This window comes from Eleginops maclovinus, chromosome 11 (assembly GCF_036324505.1).
Source record: "Eleginops maclovinus isolate JMC-PN-2008 ecotype Puerto Natales chromosome 11, JC_Emac_rtc_rv5, whole genome shotgun sequence".
Lineage (NCBI taxonomy): Eukaryota > Metazoa > Chordata > Actinopteri > Perciformes > Eleginopidae > Eleginops > Eleginops maclovinus.
In genome coordinates, this window is record NC_086359.1 from 6689061 (window position 1) to 6714073 (window position 25013).

At 42.4% G+C, this 25013-nt stretch overlaps 4 protein-coding genes across 8 annotated transcripts; all 4 read right to left on the minus strand.

Moving 5' to 3' along the window:
* Positions 1-191: 191 nt before the first annotated feature.
* Positions 192-11738, minus strand: heatr6 (HEAT repeat containing 6). The gene is given in 21 exon segments (XM_063894498.1): positions 192-1145; positions 1295-1499; positions 1793-1889; positions 2326-2450; positions 2544-2666; positions 2884-3018; positions 3482-3568; positions 3734-3856; positions 3948-4342; positions 4666-4765; positions 5012-5218; positions 6149-6323; positions 6614-6852; positions 6955-7116; positions 9181-9279; positions 9370-9484; positions 10168-10283; positions 10371-10511; positions 10618-10725; positions 11437-11702; positions 11705-11738. Coding segments are annotated over 21 exon segments (3624 nt in total). The 3' UTR covers positions 192-573.
* Positions 11739-12866: 1128 nt separating this feature from the next.
* Positions 12867-14516, minus strand: dynll2b (dynein, light chain, LC8-type 2b). Its single transcript, XM_063894664.1, has 3 exons — positions 14358-14516; positions 13566-13710; positions 12867-13485 (listed from the first exon to the last, which is right to left on the minus strand). The coding sequence occupies exons 2-3, from the start codon at positions 13695-13697 to the stop codon at positions 13348-13350; spliced, it is 270 nt and encodes an 89-aa protein (XP_063750734.1). The 5' UTR covers positions 13698-13710; positions 14358-14516; the 3' UTR covers positions 12867-13347.
* A 799-nt stretch (positions 14517-15315) lies between these two features.
* Positions 15316-19157, minus strand: LOC134871776 (serine/arginine-rich splicing factor 1B-like). 5 transcript variants are annotated; one of them, XR_010166734.1, is made up of 6 exons: positions 18693-19157; positions 17560-17768; positions 17298-17470; positions 16685-16892; positions 16268-16353; positions 15316-15912 (listed from the first exon to the last, which is right to left on the minus strand). XR_010166734.1 is itself a non-coding variant. In XM_063894663.1 (5 exons), exons 1-4 carry the CDS (start codon positions 18878-18880, stop codon positions 16707-16709), a joined length of 756 nt encoding a protein of 251 aa, XP_063750733.1. In that variant the 5' UTR covers positions 18881-19157; the 3' UTR covers positions 15316-15912; positions 16685-16706. The 5 variants fall into 5 exon arrangements, 3 of the variants coding, with proteins under 3 accessions (XP_063750733.1, XP_063750732.1, XP_063750731.1); XR_010166733.1 differs by having other exon boundaries at positions 16268-16892; XM_063894663.1 differs by lacking the exon at positions 16268-16353.
* Positions 19158-19592: 435 nt separating this feature from the next.
* On the minus strand, positions 19593-24638 carry pigs (phosphatidylinositol glycan anchor biosynthesis, class S). Its single transcript, XM_063894660.1, has 12 exons — positions 24394-24638; positions 23512-23651; positions 23277-23388; positions 23104-23193; positions 22912-23003; positions 22397-22637; positions 22146-22288; positions 21938-22052; positions 21585-21730; positions 21359-21459; positions 21064-21274; positions 19593-20202 (listed from the first exon to the last, which is right to left on the minus strand). Exons 1-12 carry the CDS (start codon positions 24470-24472, stop codon positions 19924-19926), a joined length of 1749 nt encoding a protein of 582 aa, XP_063750730.1. The 5' UTR covers positions 24473-24638; the 3' UTR covers positions 19593-19923.
* Positions 24639-25013: the final 375 nt, after the last annotated feature.

Genomic DNA, 25013 nt, shown 5'->3' on the forward strand with positions numbered 1-25013 from the left:
CATTCATTTATCCATCCTTGCTGCGCTGTGATAGCTCTGTGATTTCAATAAATGCACCTAAGCATATTTGGATCTCCGCGTGTCTTTGTCATGGTCTACTGTGGCGCGTCATAAATCTACGTATCTGAGGACCCAAACCTCATAGACTCTCAGCGGCTAAAAGGTTTGTGTTTGGAAGCCGCAACAATCTTAATCTTAATCTTAATCTGATTATGTTCATTGCAACCATGATCCATTGTAGTTAATCAGACAAAAATGTCTAGGATTGAAAATCTTCAGAATGTAAAAAAACTAAATAAATCATTAATACTTGTCTATTCATTTAAAAAATATACTTCATGTCTTTGTATGTCACATGTTAATAAATAATGAGTGCAAGTTCGATTACATAAAAAGCGACTGCTAAATTTCTTGAAATTAGGGAAAAAGGTTTTCAACAACAGTCTTGCGTTATCTTGTGGTGTCCTAAGATCACATTATAACAGTTATTTTATCTTTGTTTGTGATTCCATGTTTGGCCTTTCCAACCTGAGAGAGCAGTCTTTGTGATCTCAGATTTTTTGCCAAATCTCATCAAACTCTTAGCAGCTCTTCACAGGTTTTCAGCAAATCCTCCAGGAAATCAACAACCTCCTCTTTACCTCTCCCCTCCTCTCCTTCAGCCTGCAGTTCCTTCAGTCTGATCAGGGTCTGCTGCAGACCTCCAACTCTCTGCTGAGGGGTGAAACTGTCCCCCACCGCATCTTTCTCCCCCTCTGTCGCCTCTCCTCCTCCCTCCTCCTCTCTGAGATATTTGATCAGATGCTCTTTAATCACACCCCCTTCCTCCCCGGCCAGCGATGCCCCGAGTCCGGGCATGTCTTGCGGCTCGCTGACACTCAGCAGGTGTAGGAGGGCTTGTGAAAGGGTGTGTCGCAGGCTAGCACTGTAGCGATACTCTAAGAAGTCGTTGGTGTCTTCGCTGTTCTCGAGCGCTGTGGCCAGGGAACGCCACACACAGCTGAACCGCGCTACGTCACCGTAGCAGGCGCGCTTAGCAGGGATTGCCAGAGCAGCAGCAGACTTGATCCGCACCTTGAAGTTCTTACAGGAAGTGACCACATTGCAGAGGGAGGAGAACGCGTCACATGACCAAGAGGCTGAGTCTAAGAGGAAGAAAAACAGAAACTGTTATGTCGGCTCTCAAAATATGGAACTGTCCTTCACATCTTGGTCGTGGCGTCGCCAGATCATGACACCATTTTGACCAATTCTCAGTAAAATGCTATTAAGATGTGCTGAGACAGATACTTACCGAGCGGCAGGGCTGGGTTTCTGAAAGCATTTCCCAAGGCGTAGCAGGCATTCCACCTGACCTTCATAGTGGCCTCTGATTGGACAGTCTTAACCAGAGCACGCACTGCATCTTCCAGCGGCTGTTGGAACGCAGAGCGGGTCAGCTGAGTCTCGCGCAGGAAATGAAGCAGATTCCCCAGCGCTCGCACCGAGTTAGACTTCACCTGGAAGGAAGCAAGTTTGAGAGCCAATCAAATAGAAGTCAAAGAAAAATGAAGTCTTTACAGTGCAGATATTGATATCAGTCATACTATAAGTTATACGAAGCAAGTGTAGATTCCTTTATCTCTAATCAGAAACAGGTTTATTGCCTATAAGTAGGTTTACACAAATGAGGAAATCAAAACACAGTTGCTTTCTCTTTGACCAAACAGCAGTCTTTGTGTCTTGAGCAGATCCATTTAAAAAGGTTTTTCATAGCTGACCAAAATATGACACAAAGAGTGAGCGTTCTCACCCTGTCTTTGTCAGCTGACGCTCGGTTGGCTGCCTGCAACATTTTGAGCAGCAGCATGTCCGATAACTCTTCCTGGAAGTCCACACCTACACTCTCCCTGATAAAAGGGAGATGAACAGAATTTGAAAATACAAATCTCAATAACTAAAAAGACTTTTTGGTTTTATTCAAATTAAACAAAATGATATTTTGCACAAAGTACACCAAGCTACCTCCTATATCTGCACATCTCTCCTTTAACAGGTTTATCCATATTTCATGTAAATATTGCTATATTTTAAATGTTTAGATAGTTTTCTTAAAATTGTTATTTTTGGTCCTTTTCTTACAATTCATCCTCTTTGACTGCGTTTATATATCAACCCTATACACAGAGGAAAATTCCTTGAATGTGTAAACCTACTCTGGCAATAAACCTGTTTCTGATTCTGGTTCTTAGAGGTTTATAAACAAGTGATCCAGACTTTAATCTTGTTAAGATGAGATGTCTTTATTTCACTGTTACCATTCACTCAACACTTAAGGTTTCTTACATATTAACAACAAGTGTGTCAGTGAGGTTTCCCAGGGACCAGGCAGCCTTCGCACGGACATTTGTTGAATGATCATCGAGGGCAGCGAGGATAGCGTTTGCTGTGTCTGCCACGAACATCACATCCTAAAGAGAGAAAATCACAACTTGTGTAACAGATCCTTGTGTGCAATGATCCGATATTACCCAGTTTGTTCGGCCGCTGGTCAGAATGCGTACCTCTCTCAGACAGGGGAACAGTATGTAAACTCCCAGAGCCCTGACAGCTGCGGTCTTCACCAGGTAGTTCTCACGGTACGTCAGCCCCAGCAGCACGGTGATACACATCAGCTGCGTCTTGTCCTTAAAAACAACATCATATTGCAATTAAGAGAGATTTTATTACTATTGAAAAAGAAGACTTCCATCATGGAGTGAGAGGAGAAAAATATCATAGAAATTCAACACATGGGTTATTTATGACTAAGTGGAAAATGCTTCTGGTCAAAGTGATATATAAATTACAATATGATCAATTTAAAGTCACACGTTAATACACACAGCCAAAAGGAGAACTCACGGGCAGCTGAGCGAAGGCCTGCGGCAGGATGGAGGAGAGCGTGTCACAGGCGCTCTTCTGCAGAGGGGGGTGCTGCTCGCTCTGCAAAGCTCCGTTCAGTGGACCACTGAGGACTTCTGACCAGAACAGCATCACCTATATCATGGCCATACAGTATGTGTGAAATGAAAACACTTCAAAATATCACAGTTATCATGTACAGTATAGTATAGCTGCTAATTTCATTTAAGGTGGTGGTGTTGGGAGACATCATGTGGATTATTGCTTTAGATTAAGAGTGGACTGTACTAAAAAAAACCTGGAACTGAGATTGGGGGATTCAATTCGTTTTGGGATTTCTTTCCCCGGGAACTATATCTTGCATGAACACCTTCGCTTCGTGGGACTTACTGATAATTTGAACTGTTGAATATATTCTTTTTTTCTGCAAAGACATGTGTTCTGTTCAAATGTGTGTTTTATGGTTGACCTTTAAGTCACATGTATCCTTTGCCGGGTTTGACTCGACGTTCACTTTCAAAATGGTCCAGCCTGACCTGTCTGGCACCCCAGCAACAAATATACAAAAATAGTATATTGATAAAACATTTGTACTTACTTGGCTCATGGGGACCCTCGAGCTCTCAGGCACGTTGTTCTCTGCTCTGTACTGCAGGATTATTCCCGTCCCCAACTCCTCTAGTAACTAAATAAAATGGCACAGAAATCAGTGAGCAGATCAGCCATTTCATAAATATTCTCAAAATTCTTATACAAACCATTTGTTTTCCTAAAGCTTGAACTTAGGTGCAGATAAGAGACACAGCCAATACTGAAGTCATTTCAGATGGAGTTACTATGAGGGTGTTACCTTTGTTCCATGCAGCTGTATGGAGGGGTCCATCTCCCAGAGGCAGCGAGCGCTCACCTGCCCAATCTCACACAGACATGCCTGGGCTAGAGAGAAGTAGCCACGCACCAGGTAGGACATGACCTGAAAACACACACAACAACACCTTCAGATTTTAGAAAAGTCAGTTTGAGGTTTTTCTTTGTCACTCTTTGTCTCACTCGTTATCTATCACCTGTAGAGCTTCCAGCCGGACAGGGGAGGGCTCTAAAGCAGTACCACTTCCTGCTCCGTCGCTGTCTGATTGGTCCTCTCTGGGCTGAGTCACCAGAGACATACACAGCTGCAGCAGCCACGGTGCAGTGCTCTCCTCTTCACTCGGGGTGCGTGGAGCATGTGGGGAATGAGTGCTCGAGCTCCTTATGGAGGATTTGACTGGTGTGCGTGATGGCGAGGACACTCCGTCTCTTTGTCTCCAGCTGAGAGCCGAGTCCTGCGGAGTGAACGAGCCACCGCTGCTGCTGCTGCTGCTTTCCGGCTGTCGGAGAAGGAGCTGCACCTCCGGGAGAGGAGCCTGAGTCGTCACCAGAGCCCCGTAAAGGGTCAGGACTGACACGCGGACATTCACATCTAAAAGACAGAAAGCATATTAAAGTAATCCTCTGTTACTATTTTAAAATTGGTTATTCTACTCATGGCAATAGTTATAAAACAAAACACCTTAGGTTTTTGTGGCCCATGATGGACAGGAGCAGAGAGAAGAAAGGCCCCTGAATCACAAATCCCTGATGATCTGCTTTAAAGTAGTCCATGCAAACTGATGCTTCAAGGTAGATTTCATTCTATGTTGCTCATCCTCTGAATTTAAAACTAATTTGTTTGGGATACTTTCAGCTAATATTCAGATTTACCTTTACGCATAACTTTTCTGAGTGTTCCGAAAAAATACAGACCTCTGTGGCGCACATAGGGACGCATCTGCTTCCAGAGCGTGCTGAGCAGACCCGGTCTGAGACGATGGTAGGGAGCATTCGCCACCAGGTACGCCAGACACTAAAAGACAGGAACGATGGAGATAAGATGCTTAAACCTGTTCCTTTTTGGTCAACAGATTTCAGTCTGACATGCATGATCATTGTCAAAATATGTTTGGTTAATCAACTTCAGAGCTTCAATGTCCATTCTTTTAAAAAGTTTTAAATGTTCAGACACTGGGAAAGAGCAAACAACAGAGTACCCACAAGAGGTACGCTTAAAGAAGGATAAGGGTTGTTTAGGACACCTTGAATGTTGTCGTACCTTTATGACCTGCGTGAGAGTCTGAGGGGAAGTCTCGGCCAGCAGAGCCAGACTGAGAGCGCGGTGCAGTTCTCTGACAGAAGTTGCCAGCGAGAAGGAGAAAGGTGTGTAAGATGTACGAGGGGATGCAGTGTCTTCAGCCACAGCCAGGAACTGACGGGAGCCATCCAGCATGGCTGACAACACCGGAAGTGCACAAGCACGCACCTGAAGGAGAAGAACGATGGTTAGGATCGCAGATGCTACAGTCGTACATGTCGAAGAGAATTGGGACATAATAATATTAATAGTATAGCACCTTTCAAAACATAGTTACTTTCACATAAAAACTACACAGAGAGCAAGTGAGCTTAACAACAGCATCTAAACATAAAAACGGAGTAAAATCACATAGAAGATAAGAAAACAAATAAACATAGATTAAGAATAAATGAAATATAAAATAATATCACATAAAAGCTAAAAAAGTGAGTTTTTATAAAGTGACTTAAAAGAGCTGACACATTTTTGAAGCCCTGATCTCCTTATGCAGGTCATTCCAAAGTCCAGGAGCCCTGACAGCTCTGTCTCCTTTGTGTTTGAACCTGGACCTCAGAACGCCCCACAGCGGGGCCTTTGAAGGTCTCAGGGTGCGGGACGGGGGATAGCAAGTAGTGATGTAGTCGAGACCGCCTTAACCGAGACCAAGACACTACCAAGACCGGGGAGTATCGAGACCAAGACCAAAACCAAGACAGACCGAGACCAAGACACTTTCGCTTCGGCATTTTGTGTGCAATGCTGCTCTGCTGTCTGCTCTGCTCACTCTGTGTGTGTGTGCGTCACAGAGCCGCCCACAAAATAGCCTCTCAGGAATTACGTCACGCAACAAAGTACAGTAGAATTCTTTGCAAAGCGCCAGTCAATTTAAGTACACGCTTAATGGTCACATGAAAAACAGTGAAAACTGGACATTTTCATGAATTTATAAACCCCCCCCAGATGCTCCAGACAGGACGTAAAAATCCCTTCGAGACTGAGGCCAAGACCGAGACCAAAGAGTGTCGAGGCCGAGACCAAGACCACGTAAAAATGGTCTCGAGACCAAGACCGGTCTCGAGTACTACAACACTAATAGCGAGTGAGGGAGCGTTGTACCTTTGGCGAGGGGTCCTTCAGTATGATTGTAAAGAGGTTGAGAGGAGTCGGCCGCCCAATAGGAGAGTCCGGGATGAAGGAGGACCAGTACCCGTACAGAGTCCTCTTCTCCACTCCTTTCACCACCGTGAGCAGACAGTGCAGGGCGCCCTGACGCACACGACAGTGGTAGAGCCTGGAAGAGAAAAATATAGAAGGATGATTTCTCACCCGTTCAGGCAGCATTCGGAGGAAGGAAAATAAAATGTCCGTCCACTTAGTAAACAAGCAAACCGTCAGACATAAGTATTTGAATTATTTCAAATGAAGCTTTGAATAGGAGCGGGACATTAGTTTTGCTGTATGTACGTCTTATGTTTGTAGCAATGCATGCATGCATAGGAAGAATAACTTTCAGTAAAAACAGAAGCATAAAACAGGCCTGTTTGTTTCAAAAGGATGGACATGGGCGGTGGCTTTCAGTACCTTAATTTGCCCTGAGCACTGCCTTCTGGGTCGGAAAACTCTGAGTCAGAACTGGTTGTCTTCCAGGACGGGTAGAGAGATGGGTCAGAGGGTTTAGACAAGCACTCTCCTTCCCTTCTTCCTCCCTCTCTCCCCCCTGCTTTCTGAGGTGATTCTCCATCACCCTTCTCTCCATCATCACCCCTGCTCTCATCGTTGCTCGACTTCTTCCCCTTTCCTCTGGATTTCTTCTTTTTATTCTGCAGAGAGATATTCAAATCATTAAATTACTGATCTGGTTTTAATGTGGCTCTTATAAGGATTAACCGGTATACCAAAAAAAACAAGAAAACGTATCTTACCGCTGAGGCTTTGCCTGGCACAGCGGCTTCCTTTGGTTCAGAGGGTTTTGGTGGTTCAACGGGTTTTGATGCAGAGGTTCCCTCGTATTGAGGAAGATTAGCAGGGTAAAGCACAGCGGGCCACTCAACACTCACACCTGGTGTTCCCTGAAACATCAGCCTCTGCATAAAACATGTACAAATGATTACTACAATATATAACTGTTTGTTTGTTGGTGAAGAAAAAAGGACTAAATAACGGGTGGTGCTGAGGAAGTGTCTGCATCTCTCCCAGATGAACTGAACACATTTTATGCACGCTTTGAGAAGCCCCCGGCTGTGGAGGCACCAAAGGCCCAGGATCCCTGCTCACTGGTTTTAACCAGTGCAGATGTGTGTAGATCTCTGAAAAGAATCAACACACACAGGGCTCCGGGACCTGATGGCATCCCTGGCCGTGCTCTCAAGGTGTGTGCAGTTCAGCTGGCAGATGTGTTCACAGACATTTTCAATAGGTCACTGCTCCAGTCTGTAGTCCCCACATGCTTTAAAGAGTCCATCATTGTCCCTGTCCCCAAAAAGACAAAACCCATCTGCCTCAATGACTACCGCCCAGTTGCACTCACCTCCATCATCATGAAGTGCTTTGAGCGGTTAGTCAAAACTTTTATCACCTCCTCCCTCCCTGACTCACTGGACCCCCTGCAGTTTGCCTACAGAGCAAACAGGTCCACGGATGATGCCATCTCCCTCACCCTCCACACTGCCCTCTCCCACCTGGACCAGAGGAACACTTATGTGAGAATGCTGTTCATTGACTACAGTTCAGCATTCAACACCATTGTGCCCTCCAAGCTCATCATTAAGCTCAGGGACCTTGGGCTCAACAGCGCCCTCTGTGACTGGATCATGAGCTTCCTGACGGGCAGATCCCAGGCAGTGCGGATGGGGAACATCACATCCTCCACCTTGACCCTCAACACCGGAGCCCCTCAGGGTTGTGTGCTCAGCCCTCTCCTCTACTCCCTGTTCACGCACGACTGCGTGGCCACACACAGCTCCAACACCATCATCAAGTTTGCTGACGACACGACCGTCATCGGCCTGATCACAGACGGCGACGAGACGGCGTACAGAGAGGAGGTCAGAGCCCTGACATCTTGGTGCCAGGACAACAACCTCCATCTCAACGTCAGCAAAACAAAGGAGCTGATTGTGGACTACAGGAAGAGGCAGAGAGAGGCACACACACCCATCACCGTCGACGGGACTCCTGTGGAGAGAGTCAGCAGCTTCAGGTTCCTCGGGGTTAACATCAGTGAGGACCTGACATGGACACATCACACCAGGGTCATATCCAAGACGGCTCGACAGCGGCTCTTCTTCCTCCGCAGGCTGCGGAAGTTCAACATGGACTCCAGGATACTCTGCAACTTCTACAGGTGCACCATCGAGAGTATCCTGACTGGCTGCATCACCGCCTGGTATGGCAGTTGCACCGCCCTCAACCGTAAGACTCTACAGAGGGTGGTGAAAACTGCTCAGCACATCACCAGGACGGAGTTGCCATCCATGGAGGACATCTACACCCAGCGGTGTAGGAAGAAGGCCGGTAGGATATTAAAGGACCCCCATCACCCCAGCAACAATCTGTTCTGTCTGCTGCCGTCTGGCAGACGGTACCGCAGCATCCGGACCAAGACCACCAGACTCAGAGACAGTTTTATACCACAGGCTATAAGACTACTGAACTCCTGAGCTGTGTGAATGTCTACTCACATCTGTTTATAGTACACACATACATATATATATATATATATATATATTATACACATCTGCCATACATATCTGTTTATAGTACACATATCTATATATTATACATATCTGTTTATAGTACACATATCTATATATTATACATATCTGCCATATACATCTGTTATACATAATATATGCATCTGTCCATACCTCCTCATTCAACAGTGTAAAGTATTTAAATACTTTCAATGTATTCCACATATGTATATATTTCACATCCTCAAATCTGTATTGTTGATATTGTAAATATTCTTCTCTCTTTTTCACTATTTTATTTATCTTTTGCACCATGTATGTTGAGTTGTTGGAGGAGCACGCGACATAAGATTTTCATTGCCAACATATACGCTGTATCTGCTGTGCATATGACAAATAAAAACCTTGAAACCTTGAAACCTTGAAAAAGCAATAAAAGAATCTTTAAGTTTGCACCTTTAATGCAGCCAGTACGGACCCAAGCTCCTCTCCGACAAACTTCCACTTCCCACCTGAAAGACAAGTCTGAAGTCCCTTCAGTGCCGCCTGGATTACCTGCACAGGACCAACGAGTAGGCATGGGTCAAGGATATGCATTTTTATCCCCAACCACTGGGGCCCCTGCAACAAACAAAGTATACGTACCATGCAGTAGAAGAGCTCATCAGTGTTGGGAGGTTTGGTTGACTGCAGGGTTTTCAGGAAAACTCTGAAAGATACACTTCTGTATTGATCCTCCAACAGCGGCTGACCAGGGAACCTGGAGAGATACAAAAACAGAATCAACCAAGAATGTAATACTTCAATAACCGATTTTCATTTGCCACTTCGTTGGAAATGCAAATATGACAAATCCTTAAGTTGATATAAAGATGTAAGGATCTTTATTTTCTGTACATGTCCAATATCCTTGAGAGACATTAACAATCCTTTGGAGTTGTTTCCGCTCAACTGATTATGAAGTGCACAGATTGTAACTCACTTCGTATAGAAACATAGACTAAATGAAATGTAATGATGGATATTCTCTCTCTTTTAACTCTGTCTTTGATCTTTACCAACTCTTGAAGGAAATATCTGTCATTTATAGTGTTGCTAAAGGCTCCACTATGTTTACCGGCTGTCCGTACACAATTTGAGACTTGCTAGTAAACATAGTGGAGATAGTGATAGTGAGATTTTTTCAGCCTTCAACTGCAGCCAAAAAGAACTGCTAATAAAGCGGTGTGAGTGAACCAAACCAGCAAGATTGGAGCCGTACAGACAGACAATGAGCTGGGAAATGTGTAAAGCTGAATGACAAGTACAAAGAAGAGTAAGTATTTAACTAAACTATTACAATTCAGATAAGATGTGTGACTTTGAAAGGTGTAATAACCAGCCGCATGCACATACTAAAATGGTAAAAATGGCTAATGGTTGTATAAGCGTACTAGAGCCTACCTGAAAAAGATGTTGGCCATGCAGGTAAGGGCAACACGGCGTAACTCCATATTTGACTGGGATGGAGAACTATACAGTAGAAGGACTCCATCTTCACCCAGCAAGTCACTGAGGTGCTATGAATGACAATGATTTCAACGTTAGTGTAAAGGCAATTACCAATCATTAGAATACCATTTGACAAAGCTTGTATAAATAGCTACCTGTTGGCACTGAGGTCCGTTTCCATACACTATTGTGGAGAGGGCCAGGAGGACATCGGAGTGTGTCCATGTACTGCACTCTTTCAGCGCATCAACGGTGTAGTTTACCAACACATTCAACGTTCGCTCGTCCATTATTACCTTAAATAAACAGTGAGAAGAGAAGGTAGGACAAAGAAGTACAGTGCATTTCAGGTGATTGCATATAGAGGCATAAGGTCTACTGTTAATTAAGGATAGTTGTTACCTTCAGCTGATTGAGCAGATGATGTACCAGTTGGCAGAGTTTGACGACTAAATGTTCTTGACTCAGCGGCACAAGACCGCTGACATGTTTCAGCAGATTGCACACGTCCTGACATGGGAATTAAGAGGCTCATCACAACCAAGAATGTCTTTAACAGCAAAGAAACAAATAATCCTGATTAACACTTGTTCATTTTGTACATTAGGTTGAAATTTGATACAAACAGAAAAGGCAAACTTCTTTATCAGAACATTCAGTTGGCAGGAAACTAGTTTGCCGATAAATTCTTGCAACCTCGTACTTCTGACCCACTACAATTCAGATGTAAATAGTATACTGTTGATCCACTACATTTATTGTGTACCCTTAGTTACAAGGCCAATTTTTGTGAATAATGATTTGAATCATATTCAACACTTAAATAAGACTTTAGTTACAACCGGAGCAACATTCACAAGCTACCCTGCAGTATACAATGCCATTAAACATAGCTGCACCTTTACAAGCTTTGATAAACACATTTATGCATCAATAATTGAAATCAATAATATATGATTCTAAAATGGGACAATATGCAGAATGAGTACATGTAGATGCTTATGTACTTTTACTTGAGTAACATTTTAAATGCAGGAATTTTACTTGTTAGTATTCCTACACTACGGTACTTTTACTTAAGTCCAAGATCTGAGTACTTCTTCCACCTCTGCTGGGGAGTGCCTGCTACTTTCCTACTGATAGATTGGCCTCCTGAATTGCGTGTGACGTTTTTTAGTATCCCAGGAAAGTTGAGTCTCAAACAGGAGCAAAGCGAGTTACCTCTGGTGGGATGTTGATAGTGGGGTCGAAGGTTTTGTTGTAGTTTTCGGACAGCAGCTGGTCAAACAGCAGGTTGAGCTCCTCTTTCAACTGGCCTGATTCTGGTCGCAGGGCTCGGAGCTTCGCAGCACATCGGGAAAACTGCTTCTCCACATCCGCAGAGGAGCCAAGCCGCCAGCTGTCCGTCCCCAGCGGGGTGAACGGGGCGGCCTCCGCGGACAGAGCAACCGGAGGGAAATCAGGGACATCACTGCGGCTCATGAGGATGCTGGTGCGCCTAACGACTCAGTCTGAGCCGCCATCTTTTTGATCGCGGAAGTATTTCCGTTGTGTTGTCGTTCTAGCCCCTTATTTCAAGCATCACATCCATATGTCAGGCTCATTACTGCCCTCTACACAGTTTTAACCGAAAGCATAACACTACCACACTACCTAAATACAGAAATGAGGATGAAGTACCGTTATTTATCTCGTTTACGACTGCGTATTGAACTTATTCATCAGAAAGATCATCAGAATTGGTTTATTACACAGACACAGAAAGAAGATTACGTAGCAGAAAATATACCATTATGAAAGCTAGGGTAAAAAAATGACTAACAAATGAAAATAAAGACAATATTTACACAAAATATAATTATGTGGGGAACTGGAAATAATAAAATATGACAATACTATTAACATTCTAAGTGGATCATTATGCTGATTTAAAAAGAGGTAGCATGGAGCAGAAATGTGCAAGATGTTGTGCAGGATTTACAATAGTAAAAAGAACAAGATATGTTTGCATGATGTGCATTCATGTAATGCATAAAGGGTTTTCTGGGGTGGATAACAGTTAAGCGTCAGTGGGATTAACGGGCCTTGTGTAAAAGTAAAGTACTTCAAAGTTGGTTTTAAAATAATGTTTAGCTGAGTTGGCACATAGTATTCGACGTTGGAAACCTGTGTTTCAACATTAAGTATTCCTGTTATGCAACCTTTACTCTACTAAAAATATATCTGTTGTCACAGCTCTACTTTCAAATGATAATTTTCACTCTTTACTGTCCAGTGGAAATTATACATCACCACACTTGTTTGTGTTGAATGTTTGTGATCAACTGAAGGATGAAGTGTATAGTCCAAGGCATAAGTAAACCGTTTACCTGGATTTTGTAAGAACCAATGTTAAAGAAAATCTGCATTGTTTATACCTTAGAGACAAAAATTTGCATTATGGTCAAGTGAGGCAAATTCAAGGCACGCATAGACACAATACACATTTTGAACCAATTTACTGTTTCAAAGTTGTCTTGTGCTCAACATGTTGAAAATATCACAATACCACTGCACACTAAATTACATTCCAGAGATATACAGCACTAACATTGTAAAGATTCACAACTGAAGTGGAAACAGAAATGTGGAAGCATGTACAAAACCTTAAATCTCTTGGCATGTAGTTTTCTTTATTCATAAGCAACAGTCTTGGAATTATATTCAATCTCAGCCATTACTGAAAATTAAAGGCATTTCAACAAAAATTCTGTTGCTCTTTTAAATTCCATGAAAAATAAGTTATATTACAGCATATCCATACGAAACAATGTACAAAAGATCCGTGCATCAATACACAACAAAAATAATAACCGGAAATTATGAGTCATGATCCTGTCAGATGTGAAAATGCTGACCTAGCGCTGGAATGGGAAGTAGTTTTAAATTGGCATTTTCTATGAATGACACATCACCAGGCCAGGCATGACTTAAGTGCCATCCACCTATTGTGGTAGTGTTGTAGGTGGCAAACTATAACAGACTGAAGCAAGCAGGAAACCAGGAGGTAGGCATGTCTGCGAATGTACAGCATTGCACAGAAGTATTAAGGGCTGGATTAAAAGTAGTTTTCGAAGGGGGCATGTTCGAATTTCAGCCTGACTTGAACAGTAGTATAGCCACTTGGCCCAGGTAGAAGTAAATGAAATGCTTGGTCTCGTGCGTCACGTAGCTGCCAAAGTTCCTCCCAACAATGCAATGCCATGTGGGGTTGTACTTCTTGTCAAACTCCTGCAGGGAGGAAAATTAAAATTAGTATATCAAAGATTAAATGTTTTTTTTTTTACCAATTTGATATTGAGCCAATATACCTTCTTGACATAAGCAGCAATATCCTTCTCAATGTTGTACTTTTCCATAGCCTGCATGGCACAGTCCACTGCATCCTGCTGCATTTCATCAGACATGTCTGCATTCTTTATCACTGCCTTTTTGTCAGACATTTTGGCTTTTTGGCTGCAAAAGAGAGAACAAAATAAAGTTGAGACATTTTCACATACTTCTTACTCGTTCAAGTGCAAACAGTGAGCCTTGTGGTTCCTTTTCGTTGATATCACAGCCAACACTCGTATTGTTTACATTAAGAGTTAAAATGAGACTGGCCTCCAAACCAATTAACTGGATAGGTGCATAACTGAAGGAACATCTTGATCCACCACACTCGAGTTGTTCTGGATCATTCTTAGAGCTGTTACAGACACCTCAGCAAATTGAGTTTGTGGGACACACCAGGGCTGCATAGGAAGCCAGTAGTTGATGACAGGACATTCACACATATTGCACCTGGATTGTACAGCTGAAGGCGATATAACTTTGATTAAATGCTGTTTGTGATGCAACCTATGAAAACACCGCTGCTCTCTTCAAATATATAAATAAAAATCCGTCTAGAATACAGCTCAAATTGTAAGATTTGCAGATAAAAAAAAATCAAAGAAAGTGGTAGGAGCATTCAGCTAAAGGTTCTCAGGACAAACACAAGAGGCTCAGGCGAGATTAGCATGCCACCAAGAGAAAGCTCAGTCCTCTCCCCTCGGAGGACACAGGTTTTAATAACAATTAACACAGCCAAGCGTGCTCTTACACATGCAGTATAATCTTACCGTGTTTCCTCGAAGTTGAATTGTTTACAGTTGCACGTTAAGGTAGCTGCAATGTTTTTCGTTCATTTATGCAAAGAAAGCGTGCGTCTCTGCCCCGCCTTCCAGAACGCATCTGCTTTTTGATTGGCTGCGGGGAAGCCTCACCCTGGTGACGGCGTTTTTCACTTGCGGACACTGCCCGCATTTTGTTTCCACCCAGAATGCATTGTTTTCAATCCCCCTCCTCTTCCTGAGAGAAAGTGATTGATCCAATCAGGTTCATCGATACCGTTCGGCAAAATTTGCATTATTCCTGCATTTACATCTGTTAGATCCAAAAGGTAGGTTATTGTTAATGTATTGATCCTGAGCCAGTGAAAAATACACTCATTAGCATATCACTACAAAATAATATACAACAAATGTATATTACACATTGTAGCTGCTCTCATTCATTCAGTTTTGAAATGAGAATCCAATCTCATGACAAAAAACGAACTAAACATTTAGGTAATCCATCTAGTTGTTATACAAAATATTGAATTTCCACTTTCTGCACGATGATGGCATCATGAACATCAACTTAGCCTTGTTAAAATTCTTCACAACGCAACATTTTATTATTAGGTACTTAATGTAAACTGTTTCCAAGGACGTCTGCAAGTGAATATAAAAGGTAACATTGTACTTGTTTGCTTTTCATATTCTGTATACAATATACAACTAGTTTATAAAATTACATGACCGATGAAGGCTTATGAGGGATTTTAAGACTAGACATATTTTATTTTGTTGTGCTAATGAAGTTGGACAGAAGTGACACTGAAACCATTTCAAGTCATCAGGGCTTCAAGGCACTGCTATTAAAAACCATCAGTGGGAAAGTCAACAAAATGGCACATGTTCAGTTTTCTTTTTGTGCTTAACTGCCATTTTTTTAGACATAATGAGAAAGAAAAACACACAAACACTTGTCATCTGTTATTGAAAGTTTTATTAAAAGAGAATAAAGCTTTAGGATACTGGAGATTTATACTTCAGAAATTCAGAATTAATCATCTGCAGCAAAACACTGACCTAAGAAAAAGATACAAACCACATTAAGGTCACATTCCCTTGTCGCGTCCCAGTCCTCCCTCTTCCCTCCCTCCTCCGCTGTTAATGGTCGACCCACTATTTACCACTCTCCTTAAGCGTGCGGTTCCATCCTGCACCTCCCAGCCCTCCTCCTGGTTTTGAGCTGTGCTCTGCTCTTCTTTTTTTTATAATTTTGAAAAACAAAAATCTGAAAAATAAATCATTCGTCACAGTGGCGCCAGTAATTGTGTCTCTGAGGTCCCAGACAAAATGGAAAAAAAAATATTAGTTTTATTTGAAAGCCAATTTGGTTTGAATTTTTTTCTATTTCCAGTTTGATGGGGTTATGTGGACAGGGCCGGGGGTCAGGATCCTCTCCCGGTAAAATGCTCCCATGCTCCTGATCCTTGTATCCATCCTGAAGCCTAATCCTAATCCTGATCTGATCCTGAATCCTGATCCGGCTCCGGAATGGGGGGGCAATGAGCCCAGTCCAAACCTTCAGAATACCAGCAGAACCAAAGAGAAGGAGGTAAGTTAGAATCACACCTTCAGAAAATGCCAAGACAAAATGTCAATAAATGCATCTACCAGGGAATTTACTTTGAGAAAAAGAGGGAACACCCCTCTATTATCAGTCCCCAAACACACTAATATTTACTTTGGAGGCTATGGGGCGAGCAAAAGCAAAAAAAAAAAAAAACAGAAGCTTTGGGTCTCCAAATACAAAGTGGTATACAGAACGTGTTACAACTGAAAACATTCAACGGCACTATTGTCAAGTGTGTGTAAAAAAAAAAACTGAACAGCCTTATAATGCAGATTTCACAGTTGACAAGGCACAGCCATCATACCATTGGTGCCATATTTGACTCCTCCTCCTGTTAATCCTAAAATGAACTGTTTCCTCTGTTCCCATCCTATCCTGTTCCTCTGAACTCTACAGAGAGACACACAATAGGGTCAAAGGACAGTAGTATATGCTTAAAAGAAGTAAAAATATTTCCAAGGGAAACACAACAAAGTGTAAGAGGACAAGTAGAAGAAATATCACAGAAACGGGTGAGAGATTGTTAGCAGAAAGATGATGAAAAGGGGGACAAAGAACGACAGAGTGAAACAGGGCCGTGTACAAAAATTAAAACCAAAAAAAGAAAACTGCAACAAAAAGTGGGGGGGATAGGGAACACACGAGAAGACAGTGTATGAGATGATCCGTGGGGAGTATACAGGATTTGTTGTGTGATGTGAAGATTTCCACTGGGGCACACCATTGCTTCAGTCAGGGTGGATCTAGGTGCGGGAGCGGGAGCGGCGAGGGGAGTGGCGAGGGGAGTAACGAGGAGATCCTCTGCTGCGACGAGACCCGCTCTTGCTTCGGCTGCGACTACGGCTACGGCTGCGACTACGGGAGCGAGAACGACCATAGCTGGGGCTGCGAGGACCGTCCACCTTCACACGGATGTAGGCCGTTTCTCCCTAAACACACACACATAAATAAGCATAATTTACCATGTGGAAGTTGAAACACGAGACTCCGGTAAATGAGAAAGGAAAAACCTGCAGTCACAATCAATTCTTTGGGGATTGTAACCAAAACATCATTAGTGCATACAAATGAAGTTGCAGAAGTAACACATGAACCAATGCCTTGATGCATACATTTCAGATGTTAATCAACTACATCAATTCCCAAATTTCTTAATTTGGAATTCTTAAAAAGACCTCCAATTGCTGACATTTAAAGACCTTGAGTATCATGAACCTGCCCATACTTACTTCTGTTATTTTCCCCTTCCGATCATCATTTTGGGGGGGAAAAACAATTACAAAATGTAGTCCCAGGGACATTCGTTAATTTTAATACTGGTAACCTTGACATACCTCATGAGAACGAAACTTGGTGTTATCCAAATGACGGACAGCGTAGCTCATGTCTTCTTTGCGTACAAACTCCACTACCCCGGTGCCATCACGGTACACATCAGCATAACATACATCACCTGCCTCCCGCATGTGATCCTTCAGGTCCTGCCAGCTTCCACTGGTAGGAAGACCTGAAAAGGAAATGTGGTTTTAGACTCATAGGCAAATACACTTAAGGAAAGAGATAAACAACCTAAACAGTGAGGATAACATCACCTACCTGACACAAGAACCCTGTACTCTGAGCGACGGGAGGGGGGACCATGCCTACCCCTCTGCCCTCCCATCGGTCCACCATCACCACCACCGCGGCCGCCACCACCTCCACCTCCTCCTCCCCCTCCCCGTCCACTTCTAGGAAACTCAACACGCAGGCGGTAGCCATCGTAGTCATATCCATCACGTCCGTACACAGCATCCTCAGAATCCCTTTGAAAATCAAACAGTTACAAATCATCAAACTTTAAATCTGCCTAACATATGCACAACATCAATTTGTTTTATTTATAACTGGCCCAAGAGGATGAAATGTAGAAACAAATGAATCTTTAGAAACTTTGTAAAGGCCCTGAGAAAGAAAATGTGAATTGAAAAATGTAATAGCGTTAAATTGATTTTAGTTCAAATTATTTTAATCCTTTGGTCTTTAAACTATCAGATAATATAAATAGTTTCCCCCAGGGGTTTCCTAGAGCATCAAAGGTACTAAAAATACATCATGATTCTTGTTTTTCATTTTAAATATAGTATAATCTGATAACAGTATAATTATTAATTGAATTGTTCAGTTGATAAAGTAATCCCTCGATAGTTGAAGCTAAAATTGTATTATCATTGTAAACGTGGTTTTAAGGACTGGTTTAACAAGTTTTAGTTAGCAAAGCAAACATTTGTGGGAAAAATGGTTCGTGCATCAACCCAAACTGCAACAAGATTCCTGCATCTATACCTAACGCCGACTTTGGATCAGCGTTAGAAGATGGATGTAATATTTTATCATGAAAGGTTATAGTGAGTCGGAAGACTGAGTACATCTGCATCTCATCTCGTTACCTTTTATTCATTGCTACTATTAGTCGGGTTTAGCCTAACGTTAGCTATCTAAATCGAAATGCAGTCCAAATACAGCTCTCGGTGAGGGCATGCTTAATATTAGAAACGCCTCCCGCTATAATGGAATACTTGAGTAAAGTCAATAAATAGCCCTACAATAATACTCTGTCTGAACTTACCGAGTGGTTTTATTTCAGGCTATTCCTGACTATGCGGGCCTATCAGATTAGAAACACGTTTGTATGCAAGCTAATTGAATGGGGACATTGCGTAAAGACGTGGCGGGAGAATGCAGCTCACCTCGCGTCCTCAAACTGCACGAAGGCAAAAGGCGGTCCTCCTCTCCGGTTTTTCAGATCGATATCACGGATGGCTCCATATTTGTAAAACAGGTCTTCGACGTCCTTTGACCGTATGTCGGGGGGGAGATTCCCAACGTATATCCGACAGTCGTTGCTCCCTGCAGGTCCTCTAACGATTCCAGACATGTTAGCACAAAGCTAGCTAACAATAACAGTTAGCTAAGGAAGTTAGCAAGTAGGCTAAACGGGACCCCGTGAGCCGAACAAACGATAATATAACGCGGTGATGCTACGCTTAGTAAAATATACTGCCGGTAAATTGCTCTTAAACGAACTAACCTAACTTTACTGTTTAATTCTGCAGTGTGGATGGGAGAAAAATCAAACTAACATGAGCTAAAAGTTGTAAGCCGCGACTGAAACCTCCTCCAACAAAGCCCTCTTCTTCAGTGGTAGAGACGGATCACGACTATGCAGCTTTAAATGTGCGTATACCGCCGCCTGGCGCCCTGGAGTGTCACTTCCTGTTAACACTTTTTATTTGGTAACCGAAATTAACAAAACAATCGTAATGTCCATTCAGGAGCGGTTTTCATACAGAATATGTAATAAAGTCCCACGGGCCCCATTGAACAGAGATCTGGCCACGTAAAAAGACTACATAGGCAGGGATTTAGTTCATATAGCAAGAAAAACAGCTCAAAAACCACAAGTACAAGCAAAAAAAACCTCCAGTGATGAAGACAGTGGATTGCATTGAACACTCGAGGAAAAAAATAAAATATTCATTTAACAATATATTTTATTACACGCAATTGGTCTAGGAGTGCATGCTTAACTTATTGTATAAATTCAGATATTCCTGTTTTTTTAGCAAACAAAAGAGCGAAAACATGAGTTACAACATAAGTCTTTATTTGTTAATAACTTAGAATAAAAAGTGAAATTCAAATATAAAACACATTATCAACAATTCAAGCTTCCCAGTATACAGTGTCACACAAACATGGCAGCAAATCCTTAAAATCCTAAATCCTACAAAAACTCCCTTCATGAAACAATAAAACACATATATTACAAAATGGTTTTGTACATTCCACACCCCAATGCTTTAAAGAGTCTTTGTTCATGCAAACCTATGTACGTAAATGTGATGTCCATCGTCAAACCCTTAATTCATAACATGTTTTTTCTTCACATGTTCATCACATCTTTTGTTACAGTGTTTCTCAGTCCTTCTTGGCTTGCTTCTCTCTGCGTCTCTGTCTAGCATCAGACACTATTTTGAGCAGTGACAGCAGAATTGGCACACACATAGGCAGGAAGAGAGGTATGTAGATAGCAAACTTTTGGTCATCAGGAAAGTAGAGGAGGTGGAGCAGTGACGGGTCAAAGAATGCCCGCTCTGATGCCAAGATGGCCTCTTTACTGTACTGCAGAGCAAAGCCCAGGTTCCCTGCCTCCAACTCAGCCACAGCCAGTTGCAGAGACGTGACGGCACTCGACACCTGAGAAACGGCAACCACAATCAAAGGTTGGATACAGCTCATGCAATAATAGTAAAAAGAAAGGTATAATTAACAAGCTCTTTTTGAGTCTTGGTACAGAATCATAGATACAAGAATAAGTATAATAAATAGAAACAAAATCATAAAACACAAAATTAAAGCCAGACTTTATTTTTACTAATATTTAGAATATCAACTCCCCTGGAAGGCTGTTCCAGCATCTTGGAACATAATTACTGAAATCAGCATAAGCTTTGCTTAGCAACTAAAAGAAGATGCTGGGATTTAAAGATAAATAGAATCGGAGGATGAAACCCTCTTTATTTGTCACATACATGCAGACAGCAGAGCACACACAGTGAAATTGGTCCTCTGCATTTAACCCATCCTAATACTATTGTGCAGCGCCCCGGGAGCAATGGGGAGGGTGAACTGGGACCTCTCCAAGTAGCAGTCCACTTTCCATATTTCAAGTCTGTTCGGGGACTTGAACCAGCGACCCTACGATTCCCAGTCCAAGCCCCTACTGACTGAGCCACTGCTCAACTTCTACATTCTTACACTATCTTTAAAAAAGTGTCCAAAATATGCTTTATATGCAGGCCTATGTCTTCCCTTTTTATATGTATCAGATAATTCGCTCAGACTTGTCAAACGTTTCTGAAACATGGGGAAATATCTGTCAATGACCACAGCAGCAAATAAGAGTGATTCAGGGGTCTGGAACCAGGTTGGTCATATACGATTTTCTGGCCTTTACTGTATGATCCAGAATTGGGCCCAGCATGTCCATATCGGAAAACCTACACATATGTACCCACAAATAGGCAGCATAGATATCTACTGATTGGTGCAGTTTACCTGTTCAGCAATGTTGTCATTGATAACAATGTTGCCTATCTGGTCCAGGAGCTGTGCCAGTGAGGTGATGGTGGTGGTTGCCGTTGCCACATTTTCCACACTGCGACTCCACATGAGGCGGTCCAGCTCCCAATCAGCTAGACCTGTGCTGCTGCACGGTGCCACCAGGAAGCCAGGGGGAGCTGTAGACGACTGCACACCCAGCAACAGTCTAACAGGACAAGATGGTATTCGGGGAGGTTACCTTATGTCTACAGAAAAAGCATCATCTGACATTTTGTAGCCGTCAAATTACCTCAGCTGTGCAAGGAAGACCCCCATGACTTTGGCCATGTCGATGTTGATGTCAACAGGGAACACAGCCTCTGGTCCGTAGAAACTATTAACATTATATACCTATGAAAACATAGATGTGAGATGTTGTTTTTAATCACTAGCCAACAAAACAAATTATAATAAGCTATAACCATTCATAGAATTTATACAACTGTCACCTCATTTTGCCCCTTAGATTATCTTACCATAATTCCACCCCAACGTGGAGAGTGAAACGCGTTAGTAGGCACTTTCTGTTTCTGGCGGTCTTGAATGTAAAGTGGGGAATGTTGGGCATCCGGGGCGTACAGAAGAAAATTCAACACCGGGTTTGAAGACGCAGCATTTGAGCCTTAATATGAAATAAAAAAAAACTGTTATATACTGTATTAATACACCAGAACTACACCACGTTTCTTTTTTTGGCAAACATTCGAAAGAACACTGTGTGTGTGTGTATGTGTGTGTGTGTGTATGTGTGTGTGTGTGTGTGTGTGTGTGTGTGTGTGTGTGTGTGTGTGTGTGTGTGTGTGTGTGTGTGTGTGTGTGTGTCATTTACCCAGTCTAGCCTCCACAGGGTTGATGACATGAGCCAGACTGTCAGAGTTGAGTGTGTAGGCGTTCTGGCTACTGTCAAATCGCGGGTTGACACCGAGCATGGCATAGTATAATGTCTGTAAAAGAAGAATATAATACAGAATAATATGAACAGATAGTAGATGAGAAGTGTATCATTTTGTACATTCACACACTTGCCCAAAAAGTACCTGAGAGTCAATGCTGAAATTGGCCACAGGGGCCAGTTTTGTGAGCAGAGGCTGGATGTAGGTCTGCACGGCCCCCTCTATGTCCCAGTGTAGCCTGTGTGACTTTGGGTCTGGGTTCAACAGACTGAAGGTTATCTCATAACCTAAAGAGAAAAGATTACATGGAGACCAGTGTTTAGGTAATTGAGTTATAAACTAGGTGGAAAAGACTAGGTTGGTTCACTTCATGGCTGTGTTTAAACAATACCAACCTGGGCTAGATTTAAAGGCCCTCATGCTGTCAGCGATGCTCTCTTTGTTGCCAGGGCTGAGACGGACTCTGTCGCTGAGGGCCGCGCTGATGTCTGTGTGGCTAAAAGACATCACCTGCAGCACCTGCCTGATCCGCGGCTCCAGATGAGCCAGCAATTGCTCTATAGTCCTTCCAACTCTCATCTGGGCACCGATACGCAGCAGGGCTGTCCGTCTCTGACCAACATACACGTCCACATGCTGAGAGGCATGAGGGTACAGATCATGTGGTTATTTTAGTATATATATTCAACTAATCCAGAGGGACACAAAGGATTCATAAATATGTTAAAAGCTGTACAGTAGGTACTGTATTAAGGAGTTAGACTATAAGCAGCAATGGCTAGATGATAGTTGAAAAAAAGGCTACTTGAATAGAGGAAATTAAGCATTGGAAAGTGCCAAACAGTCGTCTTTAAAACTAAAAACATGCAGAAAAATAAAGAGAAGTAAATGTAAAAGATGCAAGTTAAACCTCAGGCAGCAGTGAAGATGATTCTGGGATCACGTACACAACTAAAGAGCCACACGGGCTCTCACTGAGGGTGTGCAGAGATAGATCTGCATCTAAAGAAGAAACAGAGACAGAGAGAAATTACAACTTGTGTTTTCACACTGAGATACCAACCATCAGTTAGCAAGATTTGACAGGCAGGCAGCTTCTCACCTGCAGCAGTGGGCTGGTTCAGTGCATCCTCCTCCATGATAGTAGCTGTGCGGTACTTTGTCTCATACCTGTACCTCAAAGCTGTGTCCTCTGTAAACAGAAGACAATAACTACCTTAGAGTCGTTTCCTTTTTTAACCACAAGATCACAGACAGCATGGATGAATAACTCACCATCCACTGTGTGGTCCTCATCCTGTGTCTGTGTCAGCGGGACCTTCTTCTGCTGCTCAGGCGTCACCGTTCCACGTGCAAACACAACCTCCACATCAGCACTCAACTGTAGCTATAATTTAAAAAAAGAAACACAGACAAAGATTGGAAAAAGGTAATCATGTATTACACATAGAAGATAATATGGCTAACAAGACAGAAGACATGTAGTTAATAGCAAGAAGCGCGATCAAACCTGCAGATTGGCCAACTCATTTATCTGACTGACAGGCAACCAGGCGCGGTACGTTTCAGTTGTTCGCCACCACAGAGGGACTCCCACGATGATGACCACCGCTGCGATGGACAGAGAAGCCAGCTGGCCACGTCTACGCTCTGAAAGAAATACATAAACATTAAGCCAAATAAACTTCACTGATTTACTGCTTATATAAAGACATACATGCAGTTATTTGTAAACTGTCCAACAGTTTATGCTGTTTATACTGTGGATGTGTCCCTGTATTATCTCTGGTTGTGTACAGATAGAGACACTGTGGGCAATTCTGCCAAGCTATTCAAAATACTGTTTCATGCAATGATGGATTTCCACATCTTTTGGTATCATTGAGACAAATATCTGAATTTGTTCATAAATTAACCAAGTAGAGAGATTACTGTCTTCATACTTTACATAGTCTGTCAAACGGTGTTTTTTCTATTTTGTCCCTCTCATGTAAAATAAGAAGCAAACATGTACAGTCTAATAGAGAACATGTATAAGGCAACAAACAGTTAATGTCTTCAAGACCTGGTTTACTTTAATATAGGCAATAACAGGAAATATATTAAGGGGACACTTAGGGACTCGAATGTCGTTAATCAGTGCGATATAAAACGTTAATAATAATGACATATCTGAGGAAGGGCAGCGTTGCTGTAGCTACTGGTGAGTCTAGCTAAGCTAGCTGTTAGCTTTAGGGGGGGTTTACATGGAGAACACAGTGTATATAAGGGTCACTTAAAGTGCTAAATAAGTGCTAAATATGCCCTAACAAACTGCTGTAATCGGATGTAAATGCTTCCTTTGAATATGAAGGAAATAACTCAAACAACATTCAGTTATGAAGCTACTCACCCACTTCCGTGGTAGCCATGTCTGTCAATGAAGTGGGTAGGGTGCGTTTGTTATCAGGCCGCACCCAGTCAAACGTCATGTGACCAACATTGAGAACTAAACGGGCGGGTTATGTGTTCATGTAAAAACAACAGTTAGTCGTGCTCCAGATACCCGTCCTCAATTAGCTTAAACGTAACCAAATATTAGAATATACAACTATCGGTTTGCCCTCCCCAGACACCCAAAAGGTAGTAGGATGGTTTAAGACGCAATGACGTTCAGTAACCTTCGGCCCACCCGGTGAAGATATTAAACACACAAACACAATGTGAGAAGTTTGCAACAGCGCCTCCTGTGGTGGATCAAATGTTTCCCGACACTCGAAATAACTTCATTCATATTCCTCCACAGATAATGTCCAAAAACAACGTATAATAAACGACATACACGTTGAGGCTACCTTTATATCATGTATTGGTCTGCATCACATTCAGCAATATTTTGTCTATCAAATATTTATTTTGTCCACTTTGTCTCACAAGTGTAGGAGCAAAACTATTAAATGTTTCCAAAACAATATCAATAAATAACTAGAATATTTAAAAGTTGATATTTCTGACCGGTTTTGAATTATTCGT